Genomic DNA, 17,174 nt, shown 5'->3' with positions numbered 1-17,174 from the left:
AAGGAAAGGCTACTCAAAATGGACCCACTTTCTCTAAAACAAAAACAGTATTTTCTCCGAAGGCCACTGAGTTAGTAATTACAGGTAGAAACCTTTCAAATCACCCAAGTAAACAACGATTACCCATAGGTGACAGTTTTTAAAAATCTACAAAAATATTCTCTCTCTCTCTCTTCTCATGAGAAAGATTTCTCCCTCCCAACCCCTCCTCATTTCCCCCTATAACACCTAACTGGGGTGAGAATTAGCACGTGATCTTTAGTGAGATACGTGGGAAGAAAAACACACACCAGAGGAGGCAGCTCTGTATTCCATACTCAGCATGAAGACTGAGAAATGACTCATGAAAGCAAGGAGGAAGGGACCCCAGGCCTATTCTAAAAGGGCATTAATGGCTTCTATATTTACTTGAGAGGAAGCTGCACAATTGCCGCTTGTCACTGCCGTCCATCTTGGAGAAGTTTTAATGGCAAAAAGAGCACACTAACAAAATGCAAAAGAAATCCCTGGGGAGAGCCACATCAATCAGCCACGGGACACAGCTGCATTGTTTGGGGGAAGGAGGAAATTTTCGCAAATGCCGTCGACACGGCTGTATCAGCAGACCAACTAGATTTTCAGGGTAGAAGCTTTTGAGAGTCAACGCTCCCATCTTCAGACATGGCTACACGTTAGTTGAAAGGCAGGGTAGTGGAGTGTCTTGTAGGGGAGACCTGGCTGGGTCCAAACACTTCACTCAGCCATACAGCTTACTGGGTGACCTTAGGCCAGTCACACTCTCGCAGCCAGTCCTACCTTGCAGGGTTGCTGAGAGGATAAAATGGTGGGGATGGGGGGGGACCACATATCTCATTCAGAGCTCCTTCAAGGAAGGATAGAGATCCACATATGAGAAAGACGAATTGATAATTTGACTTATTTTTAATATTCTAATTTTTGTCAGTGGTTTCGCGTCCTCTGCTTTTGCTGCTGTTGGTTTGGTTGATTTGTTTGTTTTGCATGTGCACATTGTCCAATTTTATATGCAATTTAAACAGTGTTTATAATTACAGTGCAAGATGTATTGATGCCAAACATTTAGAAGGCAGACATTTTGCTGTAAAAAGCAAGCTGGAGGAAACAAAAAGAAAAGGCATGAAAAGAAGAATTGAATTGGGGGTTGATTGCCTTGGAACCGAACTGCTGGGTTTCTGTGTTATTTGTTGTCAATATGGTTTTAATTTTTGTGTGTTTGTACAATGCCTATTTGGCACATGCTGTTTGCACACCCCTTTGAGCCTCTGTAGACCAATGAAAAGGCGAGGTAGAAGTATTTTAATCAATAGACCATTTTTAAAAAATTATTAGGGCTGTGAGAAAAATCGAAGTCATCCCAAGATGAAGTATGGCTGGTGTGGATGTCCAGTTGCCCTCCCAATGCAAGAGGTCCTAAAGGAGGCCCAGTGGCTAGGAAGGAGGCAGCAAGGTGGTGCAACAGAGCTTGGGGGGGGAGCCAAGTGAAAAGGGAGTCCTGTCTTCGATAGGCATCAGGAACGGACTGGCCAGGTTGTGACAAACAAGAAGCCCTTGAGGGGAGACCAAGAGGGACATGTGGAGAGACCTGCAGGAGATTCCCAGGTAGGCTACCGGAACCAGCCCTGCCAGGGAGGGCCCCAGACCTATACCAAAGTGGGAAATGCAGGAGGTATGCACAAGCTGGATGTGACATGGGGTGAGAAGTGTCCCTTGATGTTCACATATCTAGCATAAGTGGGAAATGCAGGAGGTACGCACAAGCTGGATGTGGCATGGGGTGAGAAGTGTCCCTTGATGTTCACATATCTAGCATAAGTGGGAAATGCAGGAGGTACGCACAAGCTGGACGTGGCATGGGGTGAGAAGTGTCCCTTGATGTTCACATATCTACCATAAGTGGGAAATGCAGGAGGTACGCACAAGCTGGATGTGGCATGGGGTGAGAAGTGTCCCTTGATGTTCACATATCTAGCATAAGTGGGAAATGCAGGAGGTACGCACAAGCTGGATGTGGCATGGGGTGAGAAGTGTCCCTTGATGTTCACATATCTAGCATAAGTGGGAAATGCAGGAGGTACGCACAAGCTGGATGTGGCATGGGGTGAGAAGTGTCCCTTGATGTTCACATATCTAGCATAAGTGGGAAATGCAGGAGGTACGCACAAGCTGGACGTGGCATGGGGTAAGAAGTGTCCCTTGATGTTCACATATCTAGCATAAGTGGGAAATGCAGGAGGTACGCACAAGCTGGACATGGCATGGGGTAAGAAGTGTCCCTTGATGTTCACATATCTAGCATTTAAGGTGGTGGCTGTTCTCTGCCTAAGAACATTACATGGCAAAGGTCTCTGAGGGCTACATTGACGGAGGCTGCACCTACAAAGCCCAAGGAGTAGGTATCATACTATATTATAGAAAATTACATCTTGGTATTCAGAGTGTGCCTTGAAATCATAAAATTAATAAAAGGCAGTGTCCACTGCCTGTGAAAAATCTCTGGCCTCTTTCGTACCCTCTCTCAGATGTGCACACACAGTCTAACTTGGCTGTTCTGGCAACATTCCAAGACTCTGCAATCCATTCCTTTAATACCGGGACTCCAATGTCTATAACCAGTTTGAGAGCCAGTTTGGTGTAGTGGTTAGGAGCATGAGACTCTAATCTGGAGAGCCAGGTTTGATTCCCCACTCCTCCACTTAAAGCCAGCTGGGTGACCTTGGGCGAGTCACAGTTCTCTGGAGCTCTCTCAGCCCCACCCACCTCACAGGGTGATTGTTGTGGGGTAATAATGGCATACTTTGGAAACCACTCTGAGAGGGCATTAAGTTGTCCTGAAGGGCAGTATATAAATCAAATGTTGTTGTTGTTGTTAGCTGCTATTAATATCTTTGTTGCCGCAAATAAATTCCAGAACAGTTCAAGAAGTTCATTTCATACAATTCCTTCTAAATAACAACTTCCAAGTCCTACACACATTTGTTTAAAATTTACTTCTTAAGTGAACATAGGATCAGGCTGCATATGCGCTTGGGGTGATCAGCACATGTCTGATGATGAGTGTGCCAATCCCAAATCTAACTCCACATGCCAAACTTTCATCTCACTTCACTCATACAAGGTTATCAATAGATTTGGTTCATACCTTTGGCAACCACTCATCAAGAACAAACAAGGAGACACAAACACCTCATAATTTAGCTGAATCTGCAACACATCCTGTATTCCATAATTCGCATATTACACAGGTTGGGTTTGGGACCCCCACCCTGTGTAACAGTCAGTTGTGAGTTGTGCATGCTCAGTAATTCTAATACCATACAGTTCTCAATTCATATTGCGAGTATAGTACATGTGGAATAGGGACACCAGCATTTCCCCTGAGCTTTTCCAACCTAAAATGGTTCCAGGGGGCACTATTGGGTTTGTTTAAGAAACCCACCTGTATCCCAGGGAACACGTGGATTTCCCGGATGGCCAAAATAGCATCCTCTGGCTAGTTTCAGATCAGTAAAATAGTACAGCTTTAGAGTGGAGAGATTTGCATCATGGCCTGAAACATCTCCCCCTCCCCCTTTGTACTTAACATATGAACTGACAAAGAATTCTAGAGCACTCAAAAGCTTGCACAGTTTTGGGATATTTTGACTGGTTCTAATTAAAAGATTGCATTACGTTTGTCTCAGGAATTTTTCTGCAGCTCAGTGCAGCCTGCAACCCTTGTCTGTAAGCCTCCCCTTTTCACACATTGATTTTATAAATGAAAGACAATTGACCAGCTTCCAAGGGACCCCTTTGTGCCCAAACGTTGATCCTAGACTAAGTGGCCCTTAGACCAATCCGAGAAAGGAATTTATCTTCTTAAGTGCTACTCAGGATCACACATCCACCATTATGCCTTAAGAATATAGCTGCAACACTTAGCTGATTGAACACATTAAATCTTCCGCACACCCTCTTGTTCTATCAGTTTAATGCAGAATTGGGAGGTCTAGTGAAAAAAAGACTGAAGTTGGCTCTTTCTAAACCAGTGGTCCTTTGGGTCTTACCAACCAGCAGCACAAAATATTATTTTCATTTACTAGCAATCACTCTGTGCTTTTTCTGCCAGGTATCCAAAAGGCTCCTTTGGATCTGTTCCATAGCTCCCCTCTGGGTAGCCATGAGATTGCCCGTATAATACCCAAAACCTAGCCATGATGAAATTCAGCCATCTTTCAATGTAGGCTGCCGCCCTGCTGCTTGCTTCTCCGTGGGGAGGCTATTTGGCAAAGTGACCTTCAGCTTCCCCAGCTTTGAAAATGGCTTGCTTATTATGTTAAGTGCATGCAGCAGAGAGAAAGCCTGGAGTCCAATATGGGTGGAAATCAAAAGGTCAGGCTTCTTAGCCCCTTGGGAGGTGCAAAACACATTTCTCTCTCTTTACCATATTGGAGAGGTGAAAATTACAGAGGTCACTTCTAAATGGTTGCTACCAGCCAGGTTGCTTACATTTGGGATTTTCAAAAAAGCATTATTTCCCCCCCTCCTATAACAAAATAAAGTATTACTCATCCCGAAGAACACAGCTGCCTAGTTATCAAATCAGTCTGATAATCTAATTGAAGAGAGGGTTATACGCCTGGAAAGTAACACAGGAAGTGGTTTATTCCAGCTCAGTATATTGGTCCATTTGGTTCAATATTAGCTGCTACGCATGACAGCAGCTCTCGAGGGATTCAGGCAGAGAGCAGATTGTCCCAGCACCTGAGATCTTCAGGTAGGTAGCTCTATTGGTCTGCAGTAGAATAGCAGGATTTGAGTCCAGTAGCACCTTAGAGACCAAGAAGATTTTCAGGGTATAAGCTTTTGAGTGTTAGAGCTCCCTTCTTCAGATATCCAGAGAAGGGCGCTTTGACTCTTGAAAGTTTACACCCTGAAAAACTTGGTCTCTAAGGTGCCACTACTATGCAGACCGGCGCAGCTACCTTATCTACCTGAAACTTACTTCTTTAGAACAGCTTGGAACCTTCACAAACATTCCAATAGGGCTATCCAGGGGCTCCAAGTGGTCAGAGGAAAGTAAGTTTTATTCATTTAGGACTGCTTTTAACTAGCTTTGTTTCTGTGTTTAGTGGCAGTCTTAAACTGTGTTTTTAAACTTTGTTTTTATTCATTTTATTATTGCGATTTTATTTATATTGTAAGCTGCCCTGAGTTCCTGCAAAGTAGAAAGGTGTCTAACAAATGTTTTAAATAAATAATAAACAAATAAGTTTTATGGCCTGCCGGACATTCTCTTCTTCCTCCTAGCCATGTGCAATCCTAAAATGAAAAGTATTGAGGCTCAAACCATGTAACAGTTAGTCCTTTCAGCCTAAATACCCAATTCACTCATCTGAGATTGGGACTGGTGGCAGTTTACTGTGAAGAATTCACGCTCCACACATGCTCAGAGGCGCTATTAATCAAGGCAGATTCTGAAGGTCATGTCCTGACCAGCCCTACCTCAAATTAAGACCATTTGCTAAACAGTCCAGGTTCCGTTCAGCTTCCTCGTACCCCACTGTTTGAGGCATAGATGGAATGAGCAAATTCAGAAGGAATACATGCACACACGCTCGCATGCGCACACCACCACTACCTCATCTCTGTTTAACCTAGAAAAAGCAGTAGGGATGAAGTTATAAAAGGCGACCGCTTTTTTGGTTAAGATTCCCCAGGGCTTTGATTATGCAATGTCAGCAGAACCCTCATTTAAACAACAGCGGGGCGGGGGGAGATGCTAAAGCTTTTAGACAGAAGTTGCTCAGAGTCCTTCTGCAGATGTTCTTTTCTCTTCTGCTCTTAAGAGAGTTTCTTGACAGAATAGTTATACTGCAGGAAAGTATATTTCATCAAATGCCCCTCTCAAACAAACTGTGTGGTTTTCAACAACTGAGCTCCTGGAACAATGGAGCCGTTATTTAACTCAAGACAATGGCAATCATTTCCAAGATCAATGGGTTGGAAGGAGGAAGGAATCTTCCTTAGTTTGTTGTTCATTGTTCCAGAGTTTCTTTGTGTCACATTTCAGCCCCCTCTCTTGCAGCTTAACTAGGAGGATTTCCCCAAATTATTTCCTGAATTGGAGCAGATACATTTTGCAGTAGCTTTAATTGCTTCATTTTTATTTCCCCCATCCCACCATATACTATTAATACACATTGATCAAACACTTCATAAAAGCAATGGTCACACAAGAGCCTTTTTTCAAAAGCAATGTTTGAGCACATGCTCTCCTGAACACTGAGAAAAATATGGCAAGAAAACCTTGATGCGGCTTGCATGCAACTATGTCTTGACTGTATTTCTCCCATATTTTATCAATCTGTATGGGCATATCCTCAGCAGATGATCAGTTAAAAGGAAAACAGAAGATTACGTTTTGATGGTGTTATTACTGCCCAAATAAATGTTGTACGATTTATGTAAAGTTGTAAATAATACGTAGCATACTGATTGTAAATTTCTTGTTAAGTATAAATAAAAAATCTAAAAACAATGAGTATGTGCACAATGGTAATGTAGATGGGAGGGGAAAATAGCAAGGAACTGAATGCTGCATGCACAGTAGCTTATACAAAATCCAGAAATTAAAACACAGAACAATTCCTAATGCACAGGTACCAATCTGGACACTTTACCTAGTAATCTGAAACGCCAAAATTTGGAAGCATGCTTAGTGTGTTTACAGGCACATTGGGTTCCATTTAGTAAATGAAGTAATATAATTTATTGGCTCAACAAAATGGTCTGGCCAGGCCATTTTACACTTTCTGTCTGAACCTTCAGTTTCTGTTAGGGTTGTCAGCCGCAGTTGGAAAATTCCTGGAGATTTTGGGGGTGGAACTTGGAGAGGGCAGGGTTTGGGGAGGGACCTCAGTGGGGTATAACACCATAGAATCTACCCTCGAAAACAGCCATTTTCTCCAGGAGAACTGAACTCTGGGCTGAAAATCAGTTGTAAATCCAGGGGATCGCCAGCCACCACCTGGCTGGAAGTTGGCAGTTGTCGTTTCTGTGCCCAGAACAATCAAATACTCTGATTGGGGTAAGTTATACAAATCATGCATATATTTGTATCCTCATTTTGCTTCCAATAATAATGTGTAGGTTCTGCACCCAGAGGGCTAGAAACTGATTCCCCACTGCTCCACTCCAAAATAAAATTCTCAGGATACAGAGTTTGGTATCCGAAACCAATTCCTGCACTTTCTCAGTGCAAGCATGGAAGCAAGTCAGGAGTAACTACAAAAAGAGACAATTCATCAGCAGAATAAAAATAATTTATTCACATTGTTTATAGTGTGCCTTTCTAGGAAAGTAAGAGGGGAGCAAAGATATCCAACTGTACACTGGGTACAGCAGCATTTCTCACTTTTAATGCGTAGGGTACATTTTTTTCTGAGTTAAACTAGAGCCACGCTGCCTCCAAAGAACTCCGAATGGCATAAATGTTCCTCCCTCCTCCTTTTTAATCCTCACAATCACCCTGGGTGGCCTTTTAAAAAGTCATTGGGGGTGCTGCATAACCAAATCGGGTATTTGAACTCAGATCTCCCTGACTTTAGCCCGACAGACTGACTAATATGCTCTTACTTGAATGCCTTTGATCAAGAAGCATCAATAGCAACTTAGAAAAAGAAGCTTTAATAATTGCTCTTGTGCCATCACCAAAGCAAAACTGGTATTCTGCAGTCCCTTCTCTCATCAGTCTCACGTACACAAAGTGAGTCAAAACTGCACCAGCATCAAAAATGATTACTCTGAATCAGCCAAAATCTGAGCAGGACTGAGCCATCTGAATGGCCACTGTTGGAAAGAGGTTGCAAAAGAACAAGATAAAGTATTCATTTCCAGCCACTTTTCAAACAATGAAAACAATTTTCAGGAACCTGAGTTCTGTACCAGGAACATAGTCTTCATTTTTTTGTGCTTCTGAAGAATCTCAACATATGCAGAGCCCTGGTCACCAGCCATGATAGCTGTGTGGCACCTCCATAGCCAGTCTACCTTGGGATAGTAGCTGCTGGGACAGACAACAGGAGATGGCTCATTGACTTGATGTCCTATTTGGTCCTCTACGAATAGGAACAAATGACAAGAAGATGCTCTTTGTCCGGGAGCGAGGGTTGCACTCCTGAACTTAGCTGGGCCAGTGGAGGCTCTTGGGTGGGGCAGCACAAACGAGAGGCAGGCCACCTGCAGCACAGGGAGGCTTGGCTGGAATGCTCTCCATGCCAGCTGCCCCTTCCATGAATGCAGAGGGAAGGTGACGCTCTGCTGTCGTGCCCACCGGTGACCCTATGGATGATGTCAGCAGCATCCCCTTTCCTCTGAGAAGATGTTCTCTAAGGCAGCAGGGGAAGGAGGGGCACAGGAAGGGAAGTCCCAAGGACTTGTGTTGCCAACACCCTGCAGAACCAAGCCTCTTTTCATGGTGCTTTAAAGGATCCCAGGGCTGCCCTGTCTGCAGCAAATCCTTTCAAAGGAAGGAAGCAGGGCCGCCAAGGAAGGCAAGCCAGACCTCCACTTTACAGGGTGGTTGGGAGGATAAACTGGAAGAAAGGCCCAAAGCTCTATTGGAGAACTCTGTGAACCTCTTTCAGTCACCACTCAGGAGAAAGACAAGGTATGAATGAATAAGAAAATTCTAGATCTTCTTGGTCCAAGCCCAACTATCCCCTGCTTCAGACAAGGCCTTGGATTTGCAGTGGGTTCGCCAGCTGAAATGAAACCCCATCATGATGCCCCTTCCTCTGAAAAAGCTGTACAAGCACATTGGACCAGCAGTAAACGCAAATGGAGGGCCAAGCTAGAAGTGACGAATGACACTTGAATGGCAAGTGAACAGACTCACATGTATCCCTCCCTGTTCACTTGCACTCCACTACATGATCGAGTGGAGTGCAAGTGAACAGGGAGGAATACATGTGAGTCTGTTCACTTGCCATTCAAGTGTCATTCGTCACTTCTAGCTTGGCCCATAGATGAGATTTGACACAAGTCTCTCTCCAGCCTGGAAGAGCCATCAGAAAATGCCCTCCCCAAGCTCTTGTCACTGTACAGCCACCCGTACTAAAAAAAATAAATCCTAATTATGCCTCAATCAAATCATTGCATTTTCTCTCCAAAGCACCTTTGGAGTTGTCACTGCTTCACTGCAAAATTAAACACACATATATCCATGCCAGGAAAGTGCAAAAAAAGGGGGGAAAGGATGCTGATTGTTTTCTAGATTGGCTTTCCAAGAAAGAAAGAAATTGGATATTTAGAACCATTGTATTTTGCCAGATCAGCCACAGCTGTAAGGCTGGTTTTTTTAAAAAAAGCATAGCCAGCAACCCCTCAGTCCTGTGTACTCTCAAAACACCAGCCTCAATTCCGCAAGCTGTTTGTGGAGGGGGATTGATTTAAAGCACCCAGTCAAACATAAAGCCCTAGCTTTGAGTCAATGGTTCTGAGAAGCAGCCAGCAAGGGAGGTGAAGAGAAAGGCCGCTTGTCACGTTGGTTTCGCAGTCCTATACCCTCCCCTCCTTTCTCCAGGCCGTTTAGCATCACCTTTTCCTTTCTGTGACCAAGTAAGAAGGTGATGAGGCTGACGGTCCTCCTGATACCTGACTGGGCCTATTATGAGGGGGAATCTGAGGGGAAAACAAGGACTCGGCCAAAGGCACTCAATCGTCCTTAATGGCTTGGAATTTCTCCTGAGCCTTTGGCATGGAATACCCAACAGAACTTGGGGAAGATGCCGAGGTATAGCTAGGAGTGTTCATATTTGAGTTGAGAGAGGACGGGACAAAGTGGAGAAAGGACAGCAGTTAATGTAAATGTATCGCATTTCCATATGGATCAGAACTCCCACCCTGAAAGCAAAAGTGAGGCCACCACCCAAAGAGGTCCTCGCCAGTCCTTCTCCTCAGCTTAACTGGGGATTCTAGCTAACCAGCATGTCAAACTTCAGAAGTAGGTGCTACTGAAACACTTTTGTCAGGATTAATTCCAGTTCCGTTCCAGGGCTTGACTTAAACACGAGTCTCAGGTCTGGGAATCTGGGCCTTCATTTCATCCCTGCAAAACTGTGGCGCAATCTGCAGGGAAGTAGCAGTGGGCAGGGATAGACTCTTAACCATTCCTTAGTCATTATTCCCCCCCCCCGGGAGACCACATGGGATCAAAAGTGGGGGTTCAAATCCCCATTCAAGCTATGAAACATACTGGGTTCCAGTTGGGTTCATCTGTTCCAGTTGGCAGCAGAGGGTAGGACCCGAAGCAATGGGCTAAAACTACATGCACAAAGGTACCGGCTGGATATCAGGAAGAACTTTTTCATGGTCAGAGTAGTTCAAAAGTGGAATCAGCTGCCTAGGGAGGTGGCGAGCTCCCCCTCACCGGCAGTTTTCAAGAAGAGGCTGGATGAATATTTGTCAGAGATGCTTTAGGCTGATCCTGCACTGGGAAGGGGGTTGGACTAGATGGTCTGTATGGCCCCCTTCCAACTCTGTGATTCTATGGGTAATTTGGGGCCAGTTGCTCTTAACCTACCTCGCAGGGATGTTCTGAGGATAAAACAAAGGAGGGAATAACCACTTGGAGGTCCTTGGAAGAAAGGTGAAATAAAAATATATACACAGACACACTTGATGCAGCAAGTATCTGGTGGGGGGGATGATCAAGGGAAGGGTGAATCCTCCCACACCACACCCAACAATTTCTTCCTTTACCCCGTGGAAGGGGATTAGGTGCCGGCTGAGTTCCCATCACCCGGGAAGCAAGCCACTTCATAGAGACCCACAAAAAACCATTTCTTGGAAGAATTATATCATTTATGGTGGGGAGGGAATCAAAGCATTGTATTTCAGAACACCCCTTTGGCAATAGATTACAGCAAGTGCAATGATTATGACACACACACATTACACCAGAGAGCAATTGCCTGATTATTACTGTTTGCTTTAACTGACTTCTTTCTAGAAGTCATTTGCAACTAAGCAACTGTACTCCCGCAGATTTTTTTCGCTACAACTTCACCAAGCACCTTAATAAATCATTGCAAATTGGGGAGGGGGGAGGGAGTTTAAGAACACCAACAAAACATCCCCTCAACCCCCCCCCCCAGGCAATTCTGAATAAAAATAAAGAGCATTTATTTCTTCTCATGCAATCTCTTCAGAAAGGTTTATTTACAGTCGCTCACCTGGGAGCGTCACCAACAGGGAGAAATGAAGGAAGGGCTCCGTATCTTAAATAAATATAAAACCATCATAAAACCTAAGCCACAAGGGAAATTTCAGAGACATATAAATTTTCCAAATCCATCTAAGTGAAGTCATGGGAGTCCAGCAACCATTCACATCTCCCAAAACGATCATTTTGCAAAAGGGATAGAAAATTACTCTCTTGTTGTAATTTCTGCTGTCCCATTGACTCATCTTTGTGTTCAGTCACATTGATAGCTACCGACTGCAATCACACTGGGGGAGGGGGGCTGAGATTCCTCCCCTCACCTAGATACAGCTGGTTGAGGGCAGAAACTGGGGTGGGGAGCTCTATAGACATGGAACACACAAGGAATACGAAGTTCTAGCACCAAAAACTATTTAGATGGGTTCCTGGGGAGTACAAAGCTCTCAGGAAAAGAAAGCAGGGAAGGTCTTCAGAAAGCAACCTGCAGAGGAATAGAAAGGGAGCGAGGGGGAAACCAGCAACAAGGAGAGAGTACAGGCAGCCCTTTGCTCAAAGCATCTCCAAAGGTATTGGTAAAGGGAGAAGTGGATATCGTCAGCAAACTCCTCCGCCATGCCTAGTGAGGCTCGATTTATGAAGACTGCTCATATTTCCTCGGGCTGCCCTTTGCTTTCAAGCTTTTACCCATTTCATGCAAACTGTCAGGAGACCAGCAACACACACAAAACGTCACTGAACAGCAATTCATGTAAAATATCATAAACAAAATGAGCATCCTGAAAGAGCACGGCGGGACCCCACATCGGAAACTTACGGAGAGCGCTTTGCATGCTTGCAGGGCCCGGCTGAAGGAGTTCCAAAGCAAAGTGAACAGTTTCACGTGTGAAGCTTGCACCAGGTTTTTGGCTTTTTTGTGATTTGTAACACTACACATCAGCTGGAATGTTTTTTTACTACACACCAGCTGGAATGTCTCCCCCCCCCCCCCCGCACACACACACAAATAAAAATGCTTTCAGCATTCACAGACAGCATGACAGAGAATCTTACAGTGTGCCTTAAGCATAATGTACAAAAAACACTCCATGGCAAAGAAAGAAGTCTCCAGGCAAGCAGGCACACAGGTCAAGAGAAGGACTTAAGAGAATGCCTTATTCATTGGGGGGAAGAAAAAGGCCAGCACCGCGGACAGCGCAATGGAGCAACCAAGCGGCTAAGAGGGCAGCGTCCCCTCCACTGCCCGCATTCAGCGTAGGGCTGCCGTGGAAGACCGGGATGGGATTTTGGAGAGCGCACTACAAGGACCAGCGTTTGGGGCAGCATCCTGCCAAAATGAAGCAGTCACATCAAGAGGCACACATTGAAGGGAGAAAGGGCAAGAGCACCTTAGAGGCACACAGAGGAAGAGGGAAAGATCAGCACCCCGGAGAGCGCCTCGGGCTCATTCTGCGTAACCCCGTTTCCTTGCCTTTGGACACAGCAACCTCTGAACCAAAGCCTAAGTTTTATCCTCTCCACCCAGACTCACGCTCTTTAAGCACGGCATACTTCTGGCACTGGTTCCCCTTGCTGCCCTTGGCCCGTCCTCCTCCTCCACGCGCTCGCTTACCTGTCGTCGTTCTGGAAGCTCTGATCCCCCAACAGCAAGTCCCGGAACCGGTAACGAGGAGGCAAAGGCAGCACCTCCGTGTCCAGCTCATTCATCGTCAAAGAGGAGATGTCCAGGATAACTCCGCTCTTGCAGCCGCCGCCACCTCCCCCTCCTCCGCTGCCACCCGGAGACGACTTGAGCCTGCGAGGGAGAGAGGGGTGAAGGAGAGGAGTGGAAGGAGCCAGGCTGCAGGTTTCCCCCCTCTTCCCTTGTCCTGCCTGCCGGACGGAACCCTCTGTGGAGGAGACCATCCACTGCCAGACGCTCAGGCACCTCCTCTGCAGGAGGGCACTGGGGCCACCCGCACTTCGCCAGTTTAGGACGTCTCTCCAGCTAGGCAAAGCCTAGTGCCTGTGTGAACAAATGAGAAAGGTATCCTAGTGGGGGAACCCACGATTAAGACCTTCCCCGTTCCCCCCACACACACATTTCCCATCATTCAATCTCTCCTCCCCTCTTAGGGGCAGGAGAACTCACCGGTCCTCTTGGCATCGAGAGGGGGACAGACATGGCTTCTCTGACAGAGCACTCACCCCCTCCAGACTGGCAGGTGAAGGAGTGGCAGCAAAGGGAGAATAATTGGGCAGGGCACGTGTGCATGTAATTGGGTGTGCATGTGTGTGCAATTGAGCTTGTGTGTGTGTGCAGGAGAGAGAGAGAAGCCAAAGGGTAAGACCGAGGTTTGCCTGACTTGCCTTGCAGAAGGCAAGAGGGAGTGTGGAGGGAAGAAACAACACTGGTTGTTTTTCAGTGTGTTTTACACACACACACACACACACACACAACACACACCAAAACAACCCCACCTGGATCAGCAAACAGGGGGAAGAGAGGAAGAAATGAAGTCAGAAGAATTTTTAAAACTTCAACAAAAGCCAAAGAGTGATAGTCAGGATTCCAGATCAGAAAAATCCGAACTGTTTGGCTGCCACCAGACACTACAGGGTCACACAACCAGCTAACCAGGCTGGGACCATCACTCCACGTATCGAGGAGAAGAGGGAGGGGGGTCCAGTTTTTGTGTGCAACATCCTCTTAGTGAACAGCGAGAGCGATGGGTTTTTATTCTTCCTTTAGCTCATCTTTAACCGTCCCTCCAAAGAGCTCAGGGCAACCATACTATCTCCCTCCCTCAGTTTAGCTTCAGGCAGCACTGTGAGGCCGAGAGATGGGGCAGTCACTCACCGAGCTCAAGGCAGAGTGGGGATTTGAACCCAGACCTCTATCATGAATCACGCTGGCTGTCATGAATGAGGGATAACAAATTTTAAGTGGACTATAAATATGATCACTGATATGCATTAAAGGTTCTTCAATATGAGGGAGAGGAGAGAGGAGTCTCTGTTTACTTACTTAATTTATACCCCACCTTTCTCCACATGGGGACTCAAAGTGGCTCACATTCTCCTCTCCTCCATTTTACCTTCACAACAACCTTGTGAGGTAGGTTAGGCTGAAAGAGTGTGTCTGGCCCAAGCTCATTCGGTGAGCTTCCATGGCAGAGCAGGGATTCGAACCTGTGTCACCTGAATCCTAGTACAATACACTAACCATGACACCGGCTCTAAAGGGGGCAGCAGAAGCAAACGGCTGCAAAAGGCTCAAGAGACCAATGACAAAGCAGACATTGCACAAAAAGCTGCTCTCCTTTTTGCTCCACTTTTCACACTTCCAAGTCCAGCACGGATGTCCAAATACACTTGCAGGCACGCTGCCCTGCGAGGAACATTCAGTTCAAAACTCAGCTGAGACATGAACTCATAGAACATTATTCTGATTCAGGTTGCAATCATATGCACACTTCCTTAAGAGCAAGTTCAGTGGAAGGCGGCTGGATTTACTTTTAAATAAACATGCATCGGCTGGAAGGGCACATACCCCTGAATAAGCCACAGAGCAAGCAGATCAGCTGTGGGTATATTTCTCAACAGAGTACGCTGGATAATAGGCTGCACAGGCATACCAGCTTCTCCTTGAAATGAAACAGAACTGAAGAGGTAAATGCCAAAGTTCAAATGGTGCAAAAAGGTGTTAGTATGGAGTTGGTTCATATTACAAGAACTAGTTTTGACCACAAGCGTCAACATCTAGGATAAACATTCAGTGCTGTCGTAGTCAAAGCAGTGAAAACTTTCTGGATGAACGCACAGTATATGCAGCAACGTTAATCTACATTTTAATAGAATTTTCAGTCTATCCTGAATGGACAGAAGGATGGGAATTAATCCACAGCCTGGCTGCTTGTGCTGGCAACTCTCTGTTATCTGCTATGATTGAACCTATGAAGCTGTCTCTACCAAGTCAGGGAAAAGGGTTACCCTTCCAATAGCCCAACAAGAAAAGTACTCAAATACAAAGAGGAATGTAGTAAAAGTGGGAAAACATACGATACAACGAACTGACACCCACAGAAATATTAAAAAATGAAATTGAAATAGAGAATCCATAAACAGAAGAAATTACATAGATTCAATAACAACTATTCGTTTAATGTATCCATATGAAAACAATATATCAAAAACTATAAACACAATGGCATCAATAAAACTCTACAATAAAATCATAAACAGAAGGTGTCGAAAACATAGAATGCAAAATGAAAGGGAATCTGAAACAGAATGACATCTGCGAGCAGGTCATTTCTACGCACGAACGTCCTCAGATTTAGAACATTTTTTGTCTGTCTGTCTGTCTTATTATTATTATTCCCAAACTTGTGTGTACAGTTCAGACCCTGAATCTCTGGAAAGGATGACCACGATTTAATAGTCACAGTCATGTATTTTCTACTGGTCTTATTATAAAAAGATTTACAATGGAGGTTTGGTAGCAGACCTCATTCCATTTCATATCCCATTTCATTTGCATTATATGTTTTTCTATGTCTTTGCTTTATGACCTTGATGTAGGGTTTTATTGATGCCATCATCATTACGTTATTTGATGTATTGTTTTCATAATATTGAACGTATGTAATTTTTTTCCTATTCATAAATTCTTTATCACACTTTCATTTTTACATTTTCACGTGTCAGTTGGATTCATTGTCTATTTTCCCCATATTACTATATTCTACCAAGTCAGGCCATTCCAAACTACTCAGGTAGAGAAAGGTCGTTCCCCAAAATTGCTACATTAAGTTCCCTTAACTGGAGATGCCACAATGGAGCCTAGGGCCTTCAGCGTGCCAAGCGTGTGCACTGCCACTGAACTACAGCCCAGCCAACCACCCCATTTGATTTTGAACCAGTTCAGCAGACAGAACACACGGGATCCCCGACAACACTAGGGGCAACATGAGATCCATCTCAACTGTGAACAGCAGCCAAGTTTCCACTGGGCGAAGGGAGGTGTGTTGGGCTGCCAGGCTCCACTGAATTGCTTTAAGGATGCAGCCTTAGTTGCTCAGACACCTTCTCTAAGGTCACTTGCCAAGTGCCAAAACAAAGTCAATAAATCTTTCAAAAATTGCCTTTCCCAAGTTGGTTATGAAGAAAAGGATGCCTGACATTTCTGCTGAATGGCGCATTGAGGAGCCCCCAGGACTCAGCACTTTTAACTTCAGCATTTTGCCTCTCGGGACTGCTGCTCTCCATGCCGGTTGCTCAGTTCTATTCCCCCGCGGGCAAGATGAGTTGGGCTCCCTCTGCGAACAAACTGGCAAGTTCGATTTGTGTCCAATCAGCTCTTTATCCAAATCCTTGAATCCCACTTTTGCTTAAAACCAACTCCCTCTCTGACCTTGCTACAGGGGGATCTTCCAAAAAGTATTCATTTATTTATGAACCAAATAGGGAAAGGCGCATTGTAGCCACCTGAAAGGATTATACTGATTTATTGCGACAGAAGCTTTTGATGTTTAGAGTTCACATTCATGTGTGCGAAGCACAAGAATGCATGAAGCTGCCCTTCAACTGACTCAGACCCTTGGCCCATCAAGGTCAATCTTGTCTACTCTGACTGAAAGCGACTCTCCAGGGTCTTAGGCAGAGGTCATACCCATCACCTTCTACCTGATACTTTTAACTGAAGATGCCAAGACTTGAAAATGGGACCTTTGACATGGGTAAGCAGTAGCTCTAACACAGAGCCACAGCCCTCCCCCAAGAGTATCGTAAGTTTGCAGATCTAGACACAAATGGGAAGAAAGGGGATAGACTGACATTCAGGGCTTTTTTTCTGGGTTGCCAGCACAGGGGGCAACTCTTGGTGGGAGGTGGTGCCCCTGGTACCACCAGTGTGCGTGCAAAGGGCACGTATGCTCCTAGGGACAATGACATCACTTTGGGTCAGCTGAAACAA

General features: G+C 45.2%; 1 protein-coding gene across 1 annotated transcript in view; it reads right to left on the bottom strand.

Moving 5' to 3' along the window:
• KCNT1 (potassium sodium-activated channel subfamily T member 1) overlaps positions 1-12,925 on the bottom strand; it is a 184,646-nt gene extending 171,721 nt beyond the window's left edge. Inside the window, exon 1 of the mRNA XM_054998023.1 lies at positions 12,831-12,925. Within this exon, the coding sequence (XP_054853998.1) occupies positions 12,831-12,925 (95 nt within the window). The remainder of the gene's footprint in view (positions 1-12,830) is intronic.
• Between the last annotated feature and the right edge of the window lie 4,249 nt (positions 12,926-17,174).

The sequence above is a fragment of the Eublepharis macularius genome, chromosome 14 (assembly GCF_028583425.1).
Source record: "Eublepharis macularius isolate TG4126 chromosome 14, MPM_Emac_v1.0, whole genome shotgun sequence".
In the NCBI taxonomy this organism is placed as follows: Eukaryota; Metazoa; Chordata; class Lepidosauria; order Squamata; family Eublepharidae; genus Eublepharis; species Eublepharis macularius.
Note: the sequence above shows the minus strand (reverse complement) of the source record. Positions and strands in the feature narration are given on the sequence as shown.